This window comes from Pithys albifrons, chromosome 9 (genome assembly GCF_047495875.1).
Source record: "Pithys albifrons albifrons isolate INPA30051 chromosome 9, PitAlb_v1, whole genome shotgun sequence".
In the NCBI taxonomy this organism is placed as follows: Eukaryota; Metazoa; Chordata; class Aves; order Passeriformes; family Thamnophilidae; genus Pithys; species Pithys albifrons.
Window position 1 is genome coordinate 12,005,539 of NC_092466.1, and position 19,352 is coordinate 12,024,890.

The 19,352-nt window shown below is 37.5% G+C and overlaps 1 protein-coding gene across 3 annotated transcripts in view; it reads left to right on the top strand.

The window, feature by feature from the left end:
* Positions 1–19,352, top strand: part of SORCS1 (sortilin related VPS10 domain containing receptor 1) — a 267,062-nt gene that overhangs the window by 112,818 nt on the left and 134,892 nt on the right. For all 3 annotated transcript variants that reach the window (XM_071563880.1, XM_071563882.1, XM_071563881.1), the window contains exon 3: positions 3,542–3,641. In XM_071563880.1, coding sequence (XP_071419981.1) covers positions 3,542–3,641 — 100 coding nt within the window. The remainder of the gene's footprint in view (positions 1–3,541; positions 3,642–19,352) is intronic.

A 19,352-nucleotide genomic window follows, 5' to 3' on the forward strand; every position in this document is an offset into this window, starting at 1 on the left:
AGGAGTTTATTATAATACCCTAATAGAAATGTCATTTATTCTGACGGGAGGAGAGGGAAAAGCCCTGTCAATGAATAATAATGAGGTTATTTAAATGTCAGCTTTCCTGTGAATAGTTTGCAAAATATAAATTACTCTACATGTTTCTAGTTTTGTTTTAGTTTATTAGTGGGAAAGTCAGAGCTTCAATCCCACAATTTTAGTATTTTTTTATACTGTGAAATGAGCTAGTGATAATGAAAAAGTTTATCTTCTTGGGTGTTTGCAGAAATCATTCTGCTTTACTGTAAAAATAGGGAGTCAGGTTTTAAACAGCTGCTGATAAAATTTAGGATTTAATGGAAGCAATTACAACTAATATGGTAGGACAGGCGTGAAGTTCAGAATTGAGTCTAAATAATTTTTTTCTGAATATTATTTTACTGTCATCTGCATTTCAGTAACATCCACATTCACTGAACACATATCTGAACATCTCTCCCTCACCCCCACAACCAATTTGGGAAACCACTGCAACACACATGATTATGGAAGAGACAATAAAATAGGTCTAACTGTTCACTTGTTTACATGTAGTTATTTCAGTAGCTGTGGCTGTTCTTCAGATGGTTTAGAAGGTAGAGTTTAATTTTTGTGGTTTCAGCTCTTCAGATCCTGGGTTTAGTCTTTCTGATGATTTATACAAGCATTTGCTTGCTCTACTCGTGTTGCACAGATGGACTAAAACTAAGTTCGCTCTGCCGAATTTCAGAGAAGCAGCCTTCCACAAAAAATGTGGGAGATGTTGGTTGGTACCTGTACATTCCCCTTTAGTTGACTGGGACTGAATTTGTTGATCCTGCGCTGTCATTTGTACCTACAGGTTGCTGAGGTCTTTTGCAGCCCTTCTAAGTTAGGCTGCCTTCCTGGATCATCAAATGGCCGATATGTTTTCATGGGTTAGGAGTCTCATGCTGCTTTATACACCCATTTAATATGGCAAACAAAAATCTCATTATCTAGGCTGCTAACCAATGCCTGCTTGTATATACACACACACATATGTGTGTGTGTGTATATATATGTGTGTGTATAGATATATATATATATAATAGGAATAAGATGAATGCAGGTCGGTGGTACCCCTGGGTTAGATCGCAGCAGAGGCTTCACGTATATGCGGTGTTTCATTTGATAAAATCTTTTTTCCATTGCTCTGTGTGTGTCTATATTGCCATTTCTTAGTGTTAAAGCACTACTGGGTGCCTATCTGCTGTTTTGTATATAACATTTACCTCCCTGGCAAAATAAAGGGTAATTGTAAAGTGATGCAAAAGAAACAACTGGTAACTGGGAAGGCAGAAGGAGTGGCTATTGTCAGTTCAGAACACAATGATGAAAGTAAGATCTAATAGTAGCTCCCTTGATTGCTTGTGAATTTGTTCTGCAAAGAAATGTTTTTCTAAGCCTACCAATCTTTCTTTTATAGATGTTGACAGAACCACACGTTTCAATCTGTATATAGTGTTACTAGTAAAGAAAACTATTAATGCAAAATAATTCCCTAGAGATTTGAAGAAAGAAGTGACTGGCAATTCTAAGATTATCATTTCCAATAGGCAGTTGACATCAGTTTGCCTGTGCTGTGGCAGTGGTACTGGCTGCTTTTCTTGAACAACTTCAAAGCAAGTTTTATGTCTCAGATTTACTTTGCTCCTGTCCCCTTTTGAAAGATCCCTTTTTGAATTCCCTCTCACTGGTACAAGAAAAAGCTGTATTATTTCATTAATATATTTTTCCTAACTCTTCAGGTCAGATTTAGTCCGTACAGTCTTACATGTCTTTATCAGCTCAAACTTCACAGGTGGTAGGTTTTGGGTTTTAAGCAGACAGCAACAGTAATTCTGATTTCTGAGAAGACTGGGGGCTGAGGTGGTATGAGGGAACAAAGTGAAGCAGCAGTCCTTGGCAAGGCTGTGTGCAGCATCCTGCTGTGGATCCCTTCACCTGAATACTGGATCATCTCTGAAATATTCCATAATAGTAATAATTGTAGCATTATCCTCCTTCTCAGTCCACTGAGGAAATAGCTCAGTGAGAGATGACCTTATAAAGGCAGAGATTGACTGGCAAGCGAGAATTTGACATTAATGTTGTAAACACCAAAGGTCGTATATGCACACATGAGTGCAGATGTTTACTGAGGAAAAGGAGAAATCTATGGATGCAGATTATATGTCAGTTGTTACATGAGCAAGTAGATATGTGCAGAGACTTCTATAAAGTTCCTGAATAGAAAGACTCAATTTTAATGCAAATCTGCATTTTAGTGCAATTCATCTTCTATGGGTAAAACCCCAAGCTACTGGTTTCTTGTTTTATTCATGTAGTGATTGCAAAATCTCAAATCCCAGAAGCTATGGTGGGAATGTAGGTGTGGAACCTGATCCAGAAATTTAACACCCTTCATACTCAAAAAAACCAAAAATACTGGGGAAAAAAATGGCAACCAAAAATCCCCCCAAACCCAAAAAAACTCCAACCCCCCCCAAAAAAAAAAAAACCAACACAAAAAAACAAACTAGTATGTGTCTTAAATGCCTATTTGAAGTTCTGTATGGACCCATTTATTGATGAGATACAGGAATCTATTATTCTTTTAAATATCTCTGTTACTCAGATGCATGTTGGGTTTCTGCAGTTTATGGATACCAACTGTATTGATTTGGACTGATTCTCAAAATCCCCAGGATACCAGGGCAGAATTCAGGCAAGCATGAGCTACATAATGAACAAAACCTCTGCTGAGGACTGATCCAAGTTCCAGTCGTGTTAAGAGTAGATGTAACTGGAACTCTGCACAGTCTTGTTTGTTCACTTCCTTTCTTCTTCCCCAAGACATGTTGTCGGTGTCTTTATGGGCAACCCTCATATCAGAAGTGTTTTATTTTCTCTACTGAATGGAGGCTTTTAAAGCAAGAATAAAGCACATGTCCATATTCTCTGCTAGTTGATGTGAGATAAAAACCCCCACAACAAAACAGTGTATAAATTGTAATTGTAAAGTTCATGTGATTGTGTTTTCAAAAGGACATTGATGATTTTTGCAGAAAAGTGAACTGTAATTTCACTAGACAATAAGCTGGAGCAGCTACTTTGGAATACACTGAAATAAGACATCTTAACAAAATTAGTCTAAGCTTGGAGTGTAAGACAAATTGATAACCTTAGTCTCTTGCTGTCTGCTATTTGGCAATTCTGACAATCATTACGATCTTCTATATGCAAAAGTTAGCATTGTTTTGTTGTACATGTTTATTTTAAAATGCTTTGGGAAGATGCTGTTTTAATTTTTCCTAATCTAATTTAAATGCAAATTATAAACACTCACATGATGCCATGTGTATACAATTAAGTATCATTATATACTACATGAATCATTGAAAAAGCTCTCGAGAGCCATTTCGCTATTTAAAGCATGACTTATATTGAAAAGCTGCCAAGTGACTTGTGGTTTTGTGATTAAGTGTTTGTACTTATAAAAATCTCTTTTGAATTGTAGGTCAACAGATTATGGGACAACGTATGAGAAACTGAATGATAAAGTTGGTCTGAAGACTATTTTGAGCTACTTGTACGTTTGCCCAACAAACAAACGTAAGGTAGGTGATAATGTGGTTGAATTATTTTGGCTGTTTCTGTCCTGGAGATCTCTTCCAATTTCCTCAATATCTGTTACCTATTTAAATGGCAGGAATCTCTCTCCTTCTGTCTGTCTTACCTCAGAAAAAATGATGTGTAGCTTTATCAAAATATAAACTACATTGTACCATCTTTACCACCTACCAGTATATTTTAGGGGACTTATTTTAGGGAAAGATGGCTACTAAATGGATAGGTGCAATAGGTCTTGTGCATTTAATTGTTTCCTTACCTTCTGGAAGGTGATGATTTTGTTGTCTAAAAGGGAGAGAGACTCATTAAAATGGCAGAAATGCATCTACAGTGACCAGATTTTATGTAGCATTATTTGTCTTTTAAGTGCTCCCAGTAGTGAACTGAATGGGATTTGACAAATTCCTGCAGAGAAAATGCCTTCCAAAGCCCAGAAGGTTTTAATCATCCAGACACCCTACTGACTAACAATTTACTAAGAATTTATAACACTGACATATTAATAAAAGACATCTGGATGCCTTCTTGGAGATACATTTTTGACAAAATTTTTGTAATTTGGAGGTAATAGGAAGTGACTAAGCACAGTTCATAATGATAATGACAACTTGTACTCACATATGCTGTGTGATAAGCAGTCATTACTTTCTGGTGTTTCGCTGTGGAGACTAAAAAGTAGTTTAAATCATCCTTAAATTACTCTGAAATTAACTTCAGACCTGCTCATACATTAGTTCAGGAAAAAAAAAGAAGAACAAAAATAAAATGAAAATGTGATTAAATAAACAGAAGTGGTGGCATCATTGTCCTCTTAACTTATCAAGTAGGAGGCTACAGTGCCTATGCAGTGGGTGGAAGGCCCAATTGCAGCAAATTTCTAGAGGGAAAATGAACATGGCTAGAGTATTTTTCTACTTCCTGCTTTCAGTCTCTGTGCACAGTTCGAGTTACTGCAGGAAAAACTGAGTCTTCACTAGTACAGAAATGCTAGTGAAGACTCACCTCTAGAGGAAGTTGTGGATGTTGGGGCAACTGAGGTCACAATGATGCTGTTCTCATTATATTGAAACACTTACAGGTTCTTTAAGACAGACTGTGAAAGGAAGAGGGAGCTGTCCTAACCAGAGAAGGACAGTGCTTAGCAGATTAAATTGCAATTAAATGGTTGTAAATTAGTCAAAGAGCTGTCATCTCATTGTATCTGACCCCTGATGAAGATACAAAACTCTCCTCTAGAAGCTAAAGAATGAAATTACCAAATCACTTAAATGTCCTTCAGCTTTGAGGTTTGAAAGGTGGTCTCCTGTAACCAAAACTGTGGTATGGAGGATTATATATCTATCACTATTTATGTGTATATGTATCTAAAATCATGCTTGATGTTTGTTGGAAAGTGATAATACTGTTCTATAGAGCTAAGGGTTTCAGTTCAGAAAAAGCTGCAGAATCCTTTAGTTGTGCTCTAGAGAAGCCCAAGAAGAAACTAAGAGCTTTGCAAACTTGCCAAGCCAACTGAAGTGCAGGCTGGCTCTGAAAAATCTTCTTCACCTCTGGCTGCACCTTCCCACTCCCTTCCTTGCACTGCCACCCTTGTTCGTGTTGCCATCTGGTGAGCTGGATTGAGGACTGATCTGCCTGAAAATGAATCCCTTTCCAGCTCAAAAAGTAAATAGATGAAAAAGTTTTCAGGTGGAAGTGTGGAACTGTTTGTTCTGGCAGTAGACTGCACTGAGGTTGGCCTGTGATCAATATGGGACAGTGCCAGAGGAAAGCTGCAACACCTGGGATGAGAAAACCTATGTAATGGCCTAAGATTGAATTTTTCAAAACTTGTTTCAGCAGCAACAGAATTAGGCTTGTGGGGAGAACTTTTGGAAGTCCTGCTTATGCTGTCTGCTCCTGTAGAACACCAGGCCATTCCTTCAATAAACATTTCATTTTAGGCACCTTGCTAGTCCTCCGAGGTTAGGAGGGCACAGGGAAGGGAGTGTAGAGCTACCTTATGTTTCCACACTAAAAATGCTTCTACAGTGAAAACAAAAATACTGCACCTCAAGGTTTTTATTATAGTTGGTGTGGAATGGAAAGCTGAAGGAAACATTTACAAATTTTGCCACCCAGAACATTTTAAGCAAAAATCTCTGGATCCTGAGGCCTGATTCTCTCTCCTTCCCAGAAATTCTGGTAACACTTTCAGAGACTTTGATCACTTTGAAAGTTGCATCTTGTTTTGCTGAAGTGGCCTGAGTAAGTTACTGCAGAAAGTGTTTTAAAATGTAGAACTCAACTACTCTAAACTCTGCAAATTTTATAACACTTGTACTCTTCATGTAAAGGGTTTATGACTGCTGCAGTTAATACTGGCAAATGCTAACAGTGTGTTTCCCTTAAATACGTGTTACATGTGGTGTTTTTTCTGACTGCACCTGCGGCCTTTGATGTCCTTTGTTCCACAAAGCATTCCTTTGCAGAGAGAAAAAGTTTCTTCAGTAATGTAAAAGAAATGGTGCATTTTTTATCTTGAAATTATTGGATAAGAGACCTCTCTACAGCAGTGATCTGTAAGTCAGCATGTACTTGATGAAGCTGCCTTATTTTGGAAAAAAAGATTCTTTTAGCAAATGTTTGGCTTTTAGGAGTAGTTCCATTGAAACAGAAAGTAAATTTTGCACTTAGCTGACTCAAGACTGATTTGTACTAATAAAAAAACCCCAAGTGTATCATTTATGTATGTCTTGTCTGTGAAGCAGTTGGAATAGTGCACTGTAGAATGCATGTAATTTGATTTATTTTAATAATTGATAGATTTGTTCATGAATTTCTGATTATTTTCATAATCTGGAAAAGAACAAATGAAAACATGTGTTGAATATATTGTTTTTTATCATTTATTTGCTCTTCTAAAAAAAATAGTGTCTATAAATACCTAATATTTGCAAAGCTTTCCACAGCCCATGACTGCCAATTTATTTCTAAAAGCTTCTGTCTTCCCATTCTTGTCTCTTTATTGAACAAATTTAAATCCTTTAGCCAGACATTGCAGGCAATATCATGTTGCAAAAGGGTGCTTTGAAAACAAAACTTAGAACAAAGTCAATGTTATTTACAATTTAAACTGAAGACCTATTACTTTTGCTTGGCATTTCTCTGAATTGCAGTGTTTTCTGAAGGAAATGACAGCAAATGGTGACAAACTTAGCAATGTATAAGCCCTGGCAATGAGAAGTGGGAACAATATTTTAGTATTCTCTCCTTTCACTGAATTAATGTGCTACCTGGTCGTATGACTGATGACATGGGTCGGAGAGGGGGGAGCAAATGTAACACATGGATCTTGCCAAAGACACGGAGCCTGTTTGAGTATTTGTCAACAAATCTAGGGAAGAGAGAATCCCCAATGTGCAATAAATCCCTAGGCTTAGGCATGTCAACATTGGTTTATTTGTTAGAGCCTTTTGTGTAGAGAAAGAAAATTATTTGAATGCTTCTAGATGAAGAAATACTTTTTGGGGATAATGCTGATGGGTTAAAAGCTAAACTAAAATAGAAATCCAAGTAGATGTCTTGAAAATCTGTTTTCACAGAAGTGTGTCATTCATTTTCCTAGAAACTCACATACACTAAGTTTTATAGTCTTTGTAAAAGCCTTTCAGATAGGTTGTTTTTACCCATTTCATGGGAAAGCATAGACATAGACACATAAAAGGTGAGTAAGTTGTGGTGAGGACTCTACAATTTGTTTAACTAAGGTTTTCTTTGTCTCAGAAAGTGCTGCTACCTAATTTAGGTGCTGTATCCTTGTAGGAAGCACACTGTTCTTTTGCAAAGAGCCAGTTTGCAGAGACCAGTTGTTCTTTGTACTTTCAAGCCCCTTGTATCTGTGAGTCTTTCTTTAATTAATAAAATGCTGAGTGATGGTATCTGCCAGTAACTTTTATGCTATTAATAGGACTGGTGCACCAGATATTTCCAGTGGGTTTGAATTTTTGTGGTAGGTTTTTTGTGTTTATTTGTTTTATTTTATCTCTTGCTTTCTGCAGGGCTGCCTTGATTTTTCCCTTTATTCCTGCAGTGGTTCAGATTTTAATTGCAGTACAGTGTCCTCTTTTTTTTTTCCTCCTCTCTTTTAAAGATGAATGGATTACAGATGCCTTCCTTTTCCTTTATACTTAGTGCTTGAGTTTAGTACCTTTATCACAGTGTGTTAAACACTGGCCTGTTGCATGTGTAGCTTCAAGGTAGAAGATATTTATTATAAATATAATTGTGTGGGTTTCAATGCTGGCTAGATCCCAACTACTTCAAATTTATTTCTATTAATGAGTTTTAAATGAAAGGAAATAAAAGGAATGGCAGCCTAACCTTCTGTTCGTTCTAGCATTGAGGGGTGGTGGTGCACAGAATAGTTGGCAGATGTAACTATTAGTCAAGACAGTAGAGGATCTACCCTTACTAGCTGAAATGAGGATGATTGAGTGCTACTTTCCGTCCTGTGGTATTAAACAAATTTATTTTCTTTAAGGAAGTTCTGGTTTTGGAACATAAACTGCCCACTTGTATAAGAGGTAAGACACTGAACTGTGTGCTTTTTATTATCTTTGCACCTGCTCTTCTGAGAGTCAGGGGAAAATGCCCATGGACATGAACAGTTTCACCTGACGTTGCTGTTTCTCTAGAGTCTGCTCCCCTCAGTCGCTAAAGTCAGATTGGGAACACCTCTAAATATTCTCTGACCTGTCTCACTATGAAAGCTTTCAGAACTCTGATGTGGTGACAGGTCTTGATTTTTCCAGTCAAGGATAAACAGGTATTTCCAGTGGTGTCCTCCTTGTAGGCCTCTCTAATTTGTAGTGTGAAGGCTCTCAGTTTATACTGGCAAGGTTAGAGCTCAGCAGAGCTCTATGCAGCCTTCTGTAGACTGAGTCAGATCCTGTGGTGGTCAAGCAATGGCATCCTTACCAAATTAGGCACAGTGGGAAATCCATGTCTGTCAGTCATGCCAATAACCCAGTGTACAATTGCAGTCCATTTTTGCTGAGATAAAATCAATTATTTTCTTGCTCTTTTCATTTGGAAGGAAAGGTCCTTGTTAGCTGCAGGCTGTGAGTACCACCTTCAAAGAGACAGTCATAAGAGACCAAAAAGGCATTGTCTCACACATGCTAATGGTTGGAGTTGTTTGGGGTTTTGTGGTTGTTTGGGGGTTTTTGTGGTTTTTTTTGTTGTTGTTGTTGTTTGTGTTTTTTGTTTGGGTTTTTAATTTGGTTTGCTTTTTTCCTTTTTTCTGTTTTTTGTTGGGGTTTATTTTTGTTTTGGTTTTGTTTTTTGGGTTTTTTTTGGGGGTGTTTTTTAATGTTGTAGTAGATGTTTAATCAACGTATTTTCATATGAAAGAGAGGAACCACCTTGCACTGCAGCATTTTGGAGTTAAATTTGATCAAATGAAAACTTCTGTTTGGATTAAACCTTGTATAGCACAGGATGGTATATGAAGAAGCCCCCAGATTTGTTTGTCTCCTAAGCTATGACCCCAAGTAATGATTATTTATAGCCTCATATTTACTTCAGTGGGAGTATTTTGGAGAGAGGGAATCAAGAGAATGTGGTATAGGTTTTTGCTGTTTTTACTGCTCTAATAGGCAGTTTGGCTTAGATAGTACTACACATGCCCTTACTCCAGTGGTCTTCCAGTGCGAGAACATAGGGGGTCTTCTTCACTTCTCTCCATTCTCTAAATATAGTGATCTAAATCTGTTTCACTAAAGAGTTTTAGCTTAAAATTTCACCTCATTACCAAAGAGTTGAAATCCTGAATCTACAAGAGAATTATCTTGGACTGCAGGGGTGATTCAGTGGACTTTTGATAACACTATACACATGTAAAAAGTTCACTGCCCATGGGAGGAGAGGCATCTCACACTGCCAATTAAGAAGTCTTTAATTATCTGCAGTTCAGCAGTAATGATGGATTAAGTCGACTGCTATTACAAGCCTCTGGTGGTGGTAACTGGAAAATCTGATAAACTTGGGACGTCCTTGGGTTAATGCAATTACAGTTTTTACTTCTGCTTGTAGTATCTTTAGATTCAAGAGTAATTCTACCTGTGAACTAGGGAAACAAGTATAGACTTGATTTCCATTTCAGAAGACTGTCTTTTCTGCCTCTCACATGCAAACAAAGATAAAACCAAAATTTGTTGTTAGTTGAGAAGTATAAATTGTTCGTCACATCTTTTGGGTATGATCTAGCAGAGCTGCAGTTCAGTAGTTTCTCTGAAGTGAAGACATGTAAACTGGAGTGACTTTAAATCTATTGCTGTATTTTATTGTTATTCTTTCATACTGAGTTCATGGGGAAACCAATAATTAACAAATATTTGGTCCATGTTAACAAAGTGAAGGCAGAGCCTCATCTTTCAAAGTGAGAATTTTGGGGTTGAAGTGTCTGGCACCATTTGTTACCAAACTCGCTGATTCATGGCTGTAGTATATGACAGCTCTCACAATAGCCATTTACACACAAAGCCCTTGCCATTATTCTACATCCATATCTCTTCTTGGATATGAAGTGAAATCAAAGCCCATTTCTTCCACTTCTACTCCTGTAAACCTATCAAAAATAGTGGCAGTTCTGACATTTTCCCACTCAAAGTGGCACTGCAGTATGCCACTGTATCTCACACAAGTCTCCAAGGGCACACTGAGTGTTGAAACTAATGATAGGGAGGTGTAAGCCATGGAACTCAGCTTTAGAGCTAAGATTCGCCCAGGCTGAGGGGGATTTCAAAGATGTTCTTTCCGTTCTGACTCTGTCTTGTTTTCTACAAACTGGACAGTTAAAATTTATGCAAGGTAATCTCATGTTGAATGTCCTTCAATTTTTTTATCCCTTTTTAATTCCTGCATGATTTACCAATATTCTGGAACAGATGAAATCCCTTCTGGCAAGGGAGGATATATGCCAGCAGCTTACAGAGCAGAGGAGTGATACATTTTTAGTTGCAGACCAAATACAGGAAGCTGAGATTGATGGTAGTGCAAGAATCTGTCTAATTACAGAGCAGACCTGTCTTATTGTCAAACTTGTGGCTCCATGTGTTTCCATAAGTAAGACAGGCTGTTTAAACCAGGAAGAAAGCCACTTGCCATAATATTGATATCCTTTTCCTGTGAAAAATAGTTACAAGCACTTGAAAATCAGTTTGTTCAATGTCCCATAAAGTTGGACTAAAAATACATGCAGCAGGATTGCTTTCAGTTACCTTCCGGATTTTGAGCTATTAAAGATACATAACTGAATCTCACTTTTATATCCTTTCACCGCTGTGCTGTGGTAGGAACATACTTCCTTGATCATGAAATGTGGAAATTGTCTTCATACTATACAATTTAGAGGTTCACTTTAAAGTCAAAAATAACATGATACTGTGACGTAACCATATTATTGCTCTTTTATTGTGCCTTGGAGGTGATAATGTAAAAAAGAACAAGTGTATGAATATTGACCACAGGAGCTCCTGAGCTCAGCCATACCTTGCTAGGCTTGCAACAAAGTAGTCTCTGTTAATTGGCATTTAGTGTAATCTGTAGGGTGTTTTTAACAGCAGATTGCAACTGCTCACTCCTTCTGTAGTTTAGATATGTTGTTATGAAGAAATGAATGACTAAATGACAGGATGCTTGAGTGTTTTGCCTTCTGTCTAGCTGTACTTGGAGTACAAGGAGAAAAAGGTGAAGAAAATAAAGAAAGAAAAAATCTTGATTATGAAACATTTGATTGATAAGTGCTGGTAAATGCAGAGAGTGCACTGATGACAAGGATTAATGGGTGTAATTAGAAAGTTGCCTCCTGCTAAGAAAATGTGGAAATCGACTTGTATGCAAATAGCATGAGAATTAGAGACCAACAAGTGATGACTCATGTATCATATTGAGAGTATGAGGGCCTGGAGGAAGCAGCCAAGCTTCTTGGAGAAAATGGAAATAATTCAGTGTCTGATATGAAAAAGATATTGCAAAAACCATAAGTGACCTTTTCCTTTTACTGCTACTAAATTAAGGGCTTGGATTTCTTTTGCAGAAACAGAGAGATTTCCCAGATCCAGAAGAATTTGAAAAAAAGAGTCAAAGTTAACACAAAATAGAGAATTAAAAGGTCAAAACTTACTGAAAATCAGGCACTATAATCTCTGTCTTTTCTCATGCATCCTTTGATTCCCATCTTTCAACCTTTTCCGCATTAGTAAGCAAAAAAGGAATAAAAACTGTTAGGAAGAGCATATAACTTGGGGAGCAAAGAAAATAAATTGCTTGCTGTCTAATGCCATAGGGAGGCTGTGGGTGGGAACACACAGAATTGTCCTGTACCACGATGTGGCTTTTGGATGGGCACAGATCTCCCAGAAATTTGCATGAACTCAGTTTTTCTGTGAAGGAATCCCTTCTACCATGTTCAGCAGTACTGAATTGTGTTCAATGTTTTTGCAAAGGTAAATGTTTTAGGGATAAGTGAGAACAAAGAAGAGAAAGCTGTTGAGGTATCATAGCAATGATGATGGCAATCACTGGAGACATTGCTAAGGGTGCTTTAGAGAGATTGACATTAACTGAGTAGACCAAAATATGTTCAGAAAGATCTATCAGAGGAGTTCTTGCTGTGCATTCTGATACCAAGGGATCAAGCCCTAGACCTCTGTTACTTAAGCACTTTTTCACTGATAGCAGAGGATAATCAGACCATGGTGAATGTTAAGAGCACACTTGTACCTTCACAGGATTTCTTTGTATGTTTGCTAAGGAGAACATGAGAAGATCTGATGAGAAATAAACTTAATAGTAAATTTTGAGTGTGGCAAACTGTTACCATAAATTTGTGAGCTAACACACTTTTGTCGCTTTTTCATAAACTGACAATGCAGTTGAAGAACTGGAGGTGGTGAAATATTTTCAAAAGAAATGAAACATTTAAAGTAGCACATTATTTGACAGGAAAGAATCAAATTTGCAAAGTTTTCTATTGCATATAGAATATTATGAATAATGAATTTTGTTATTTAGAGAATGAAAAATTTCATATTGATTGAAAGCTCCTATTACTATTCAAAATATTATTTTTTTCTGCTGGGGTCATCTAAGGCTTTTCTGTTTTGAACCAATTGATGTTCAAATAACAATGTTTAGGGGATGAAAAGCTAAAACCATTTTATTTTGAAATGTTTCCTTTTAAAATTCTTTAGAGATTTGCCAAGATGAATTCTACTGAAAACAGCGGAACACAATAATGGTCCTTAAATTACATTCTTAATCACTTCCCTCATTGTATTGTTGTTAAAAGTCTGCCCTGAACAGTTTCAATGCAGTAAAACACTGAATTCTCCACTGCACATATGTCTTTATGTCTCTATATGCATCTGTGTACAGTCTGCAATAGCATATACCTAATTCCCACATTAGAGGAAATAAGGAGAATTAGAGGGGAACACTCATCTCGTTCTTGTACCTCAAATTCCCTGTGTGCAGACATTTCTCAGGGTTTTGTCTCTCCTGATGAATGAGATGTTTATGTGCTTGTAACAATATTTTTTTCCACACCAAAGATACAGATAGAAAGCAGTGGGTTATGTTCTCCATGAAATAGCAGATTTATCAACAGAACCTCTATTTGTGATGCCTAATCTTTCTGCACAGTCAGAAGGTATATCTTCATCAGCCATGATTAAATAAAATTCCCTTTTCCTGGCTTAGTGCCCTTTTGCACATCAAATTGCGCAGAGTTTGAATATTATTTTGCTGTGTTGTTTTTTGCAGACGGAATATGTTTTAGAGGATTTAACCTGAGCCTGTGGTCTCGTTGCTGGGCTCTCTTTGTTTCCTCAGACATTCAACATTTTCTGTGAACCCTCCTCTTGAGCAGGTTGTGTACTTTGTATGTGGCTTTCTGGTGAAGACAAGCCATTAGAAGTAATTCCTTAATAATAGGCATGGCAGCTGTTTCTGGACATTATGCAGGACTGAGAACAGAAAATCATATTATTGTGAGTCATCCTTCTGCATCAAGACCAAGTTTCTTCTGTCCTATTTATAAGTCAAGAATTTATAGGTAGAAAGGTAGAGGGGTTTTTTTTTAATGTTTGGACAGCATCTGTTCCTCTGGGTTCTGGTGCACAACTTGTCTCCCATTTATTACTGTTACTAATGGTAAATAATGAATGTGATAGCAAACCTGAATGACAGCAGTCTGTACTTAGTTTTTGACACTTAAGGAAGAAATGCAAACACATCCATATGCCTTTCTTAATTATCCAGCTCCCAGAAAGTAAAGAATAATTGCAGATGAACCAAAGCCTGACAGTATTTATTGGGGAAGAAAGTGTGACAATTTCTCTGCTGCTATTTGAGACCCTTGGTCATTTATGTATTTTGTATTAATCGGCACTTGAGAAGAAATATTGTCGGTTCTAGTTTATGAATGAGGTCAAATGTAAGTTTTGCTAAGTGGAAAAATAATCCGCCACAGACAGAAACTGAACACAAGATTTCGTTTGAAATCCTAGCCACAAAATCATCTTGTCTCCTAATTCTTGTGATTCTGGAATATATGTTCTCCTTTCTCACCATGTGTTTCTGAGAGGGAATCCCAAATTGCATGCCACCTGTGCGAGTTTTTGCTCATTTGTATTGCTAAAAAATATAAATAAATCTTTTCAAAAAACCCAACCCCAAAAACCAACCAACCAAAAACTGATGAAAAGAAAGCAGGAAACATAATTCAAAGCCTGATTGGGAAAAGAGTAACACTAGAGGATTGTGGAGGGGTAGAGGAATCTTCATTCAGTCATTGCAGGGATGATGCAATGTAGCAGTGGGCAAAGTTTACAAATCAACCGCTGCCCCAGACCCGTGTGTGTCTAGCACCAGTGTGCACTGTAGTATTCCTTTATAATCTTGAAAATAAATAAATAAATTTCCCTGACACACTTTGAAAATATGTCTGACATTTCAAACCTTGGAGCCGAGAACTATCTTCCAAGTCGTGTTTTTTTCTTAAAGTGTAACATTGTTCACTTTCTGTAATAACTCTACCAGCAAAACTCTTCCATGTGTTCCAGGATGCCAAACCTTTCCTTTTGCTACTGTTTGAAGTATGTTTCTGACATTTGGAAGCTCTCGCAGGAGCATTCACTCCAACTACCTCCAAAGACCTCATTGTTCCAAAGAGACTGACTTTCCCCTTTGGGCACCAATTAAAATCTATTACTTGTATTCCCATGGTTGTTGCTGTAATTGGAGCCCTGGCTCTTTGACTGGTAGAACATGTTAGGTTTTCATCAACTTTTCTTTATTACTGAAACTTTGCTAAAGATAGCGAGTGACAATTCCAAAACATATATGGATATACCTTGGGTACAACAACATAATTTTAATGAGAGTTTTAATTTAGTCTCACTTTTGCTTGTCATCAGGTGTTTAAGAAAAATCCAAGTGAAAGAATAGATACGATGTGTGGCTTCCTTCTTTTGTGTTCTTCCTTCAGCCAGTGTGTCCCAGTTATTCACAGAAAAGATTTCTCAGCAACTGAAGAAATGAATATGCTTTGGGCCTTGCTAGGACAGTGCTCTCAAAGTTGAGAAGAGAAAGAGCTGTGTACCTGACAAGTCTCTTGACCCTCAACGCTTGTCCGTTCTTATTTTAGAATCCACTGGAACCGAAGAGTGTAAATAGTGCCTTTTTAGTAGCAAAGCTGCATATTATGGTTAACACTCTTGCTGTAAAATTATACTTTTGTGCTTATTAGTTCTTTCCACCAACCTGTTTCCTCCTTCAGCTTGAATTTGTGCAGGTAGAAGTGACTGCTGATTGAGTACTCATGATTTTTTCACTATTGAAGATATTTGTTTGGAGAGTTATTCAAACTTCTGCCAGAATGTTTGTTTGTTTGTTTGCTTGTTTTTCTGAAAAATTGTGATTTTTAAAAAAGCATTCAAGCGTTTGCCTTTTGTTATCTCTTCTTGTTTGGGATCTTTGAGGTTGTTTGAAAAATTTCTATGTCCAACCCTCAGCCAAACCCTCAAATCTCTGAAAGGAAAAAATATCACCTTGGTATTTATTACAGAAAGCAATTCAGTTTTAAGACTCATGTAGTACAGTCTTCTGATATAGATGACTAGCTATTAAATAGACATTGGTAAGTTGTCCAGATGTTTCTAAATCATTACAATGATAAATTCTGCAAAATCTAGAGTCTTATCAGTTTGCACAAGCCTAAATGGAAAAGAATTTGACTTGCTTAGGAACTGTCCACATTGTGTATAAGCTGGTGTAATTCCTGCTAGTATCTCCTAGTCTGATAAATTCAGAGCAAATTCTGTTTCCTCTTCCTCTCTTTGTTATAAGGTAGACTAGTTTGGTTGCTTGTACAGTTGTTTTGCTAAAGTCTTTTAATATTCTAGTAAGTTAGTGAACCATATATCAATATTTTTGTGCAGCATGATTTCCATACCTTCATGTCTATGTAAAATAATTATCAAGGCATTCATTTACCTGCTGACACCAAATGGCTTTACATTTGGTGATTTATATGTGTCACGGGTTGTTCTAGGAATGTGTGTGGGTAAGACTAAGAATTATTTTTTTTTCATCTACAAAACTCTGTGTGTTATCTTGAATAACTGGATTTATGAATAATTTCTTTCCTATAATAAAGTCGAACCTGTACCTGTTTTTGAGGAGGGGCTTTTTGGTTTGGTTTTTTTTCCTCCCCTGGTCATCAGAAGAGGTAAGTAAGATTATGATTTAGGAGGCAATTCAGACTGAGGTTTTGGTTACAGGTGTAGTAAACAAGAGGTAGGTATAAAAGCAAAACAAACAAACAAACAAACCCACTGCAAAGCACTAACAGAGTTGTGAGTAAAAAATGTCTAAGGCTAGGTGATTTCTGGAAGGGTTCCAGATTCTAGCATTTGTCCATTGCTCAGTCAGCTTCTGTGATGTTAGAGCTGCTAAAATCACACTACTTGCAGCTACTCTTATGTAAGTCTGGCTGTCACCACAGTCAGTGTCTTTCCAGAGTGAATCTAAGCCCACCCTAAAGGTGAGATTTGCAAACATGACGAGTCCGTGCCAAAAGGAAACTCAGGGAGCAAAAACCCCACTTCTTTGTGCCTGAGGGTTCCCTTGCTTTCAGTGAGAATATTTTAAGCTAGTAGCATGTGATTGGTAATCACTAAATGGCTGATGTTGATCAGGAAAGTCAGCCACAAAACGGCTCTTTGAGGGTGTTGGTGGTGATTGCAAGCAGGCCGGATCTGCAGGCAGTGTGAGTTGAGCTGTTTTTTCCACCATTTGGACAACAGATGCATTGTAATAGGTTTGCATATTCAGCAAGGTTGCCTTGTGGAGCTAAGCCAGGAGGAATCAAGGATTAGATTCTTTCTTTATCTGGGTCTCTAAAGACACTGTAGATGTAACTAAATCTGTGTATAGTTATATTTTGCCAGAGCACCTCCATGACAAAGCCATCCATGGGTTTGTAAGGAGAATCCCAATGTGAATAAAGCTTAGGCTTGGAGTATGTCTCTCTTGTAGCTGACTCCTACAAGTGATAGGCTGGCACAGCCCAAAGTATCCGTCAGCTCAATTCAACTACCAGAAAGAGGGACACAGACTTCAATATAGCTTAGAACAGCCTGTCAGCAGCTTGGAGTGCTTTCCTTATGACTAAAACCTGTCATTGCATCTCAACAAATGTCAGTATTCAATTAACTGAATTATATTCATATCTGTAGGAGTTTTGCTTCCCCAAAGCAGTGGAGATGTGACTTTAACAAATGTAAAAATTTTTACTAATTTATATTTCATTTATTTCTTTAGCTGCTGCCTGATTTGCCCCATATTTTTCAAAAAACTGTATTGAGGCTTTGCACTTGAAAGTGATTGCTCTTGACCTCTTTAAAACAGAAATGTATTTCACTGAGAAAATCCCAGAATTTTTTTGGGTGAAGTGCTATGTAAGTGCAAACAGTTTTTATTAATAGTCAATACATGTGCATAATAAAAAGTAGGTTCCCACTATAAAGAAGGTTAATATTATTCAATATATCTGCATTACAGCCACAGTAAAGCTGTGTGTGTATGTTCTGTTTGGAATTATATGAACTGGTGCTACATTATACTGTATACTCTTGTGTATTATTGCTCTGTGAGAGATGCATGGTCTCTACCACTTGAGATGGAAAAAACATGTCTGTCAGTAAAAAGATATTTTCTAGGCTTGGTGCACTAATACTTTATGAAAAAGTGAATAACTGATTCATCAAAAGAAAACAACATTATTTTTTCTGGGGAGGGAGATAGTTTAAAAATAAAAATCAAACCACTGTTTCTCTAAGTTTACCTGCTTTCAAAATCTAAGCAGTGGAAGGGCTATTCTCTCCTTAAAATGCACAACCTCAGGAAAAAAAACCCCATCATATCCTTTTGAAAAATCCATTCCTAGATGTCATAAAATATTGCTCAGTAATCTGTCAAATCATTCACACTCAAGGATGCTGTGGTCCAACTTGAGTTTAATCAAAAGTGAAATTAGTCCACATGTTTCTTTCTTCGGGAACAGACTTTGATCCCACAGGAGTTCTTTCCTGGGGTTCTCCAGGGACAGGGTGGTCATGATAAGAGACAGCATTAATGGTGAAGAATGTGTAATGGAAGAAGTGATTCTCACAGGGGGTCAGGCAGGTGCCAAGCTCTCAGCCAGTGCCTTTAGTGAATGCTCTTTATATGCAAATCTCCTTTTTAATGAATCTTTCAATCCAGGTGAAATGTTCTACCTCTCTGATTTGTGGAGAACAGAAAGGGGGAGTTTTTCCTCTCTGTGTGGAAGTGCCCCTTTACCCCTTCAATCTGTGAATATTTGTATTTATCTTAGTCACTAGCAGGTGTATGTTGGTTTTTTTGCTATCTTTGGTGCTTTGACAACCCAAACAAGCAATGTCTCTCTTTGAACTAGACTGACACTCTTATGCACAACTGCACAGGGCACACCTTCCTTCTCTGGACCTCAGTTCTTGTGTATCAGTCTGGTCACTGGTAGTGTCTGGGAGCAGGAATATCGTTGGTCTTGGTGATTAAATAGGTTGCACAACATTGCAGAGGACTAAAGGAGTGAGAGGGTTCCTATAGTCACATGGTAATTGTGAGAATACAGCAGGTACAGAGGTTGTAGTAAATTCACCCTGGCTGCAGCTGCCTCTTTCCCTGTCAGAGATAGACAGAGTTGCCTGTGCTGTGATGGGCACATGCACAACACAGATTCAGACCCCTTTCCGAATAATTTCATGTGAAACATCAGTGACTGGAGAATGTTTTCATCACTCTGGATGGTGGAGGTGTTTGTAAGTGCTACTCAGTGTTATTAATTCCAAAGCCTTTTATTCATATTCTGCAAAATATTCTTCTCTTTCTGGTTTCTCTTTCAGCCATGCTTCTCAGAAAGTGCCTATCCCACCACTGATTTTCACTACCAGAACTCTGTGAAGGCATCACAGATCTTGATCTGATGAACCTAGTTTAAATTTACCAGCTGAAATCTGGAAGATCCTCTTCTTCATGATTCCCACCTTTTCTGTAACTCCCTGCATCCCTAGCAAGTGCAAATAGAGCTTCAAGACTCGTATTTTCCAGGCAGAGATAATCACTGCTCT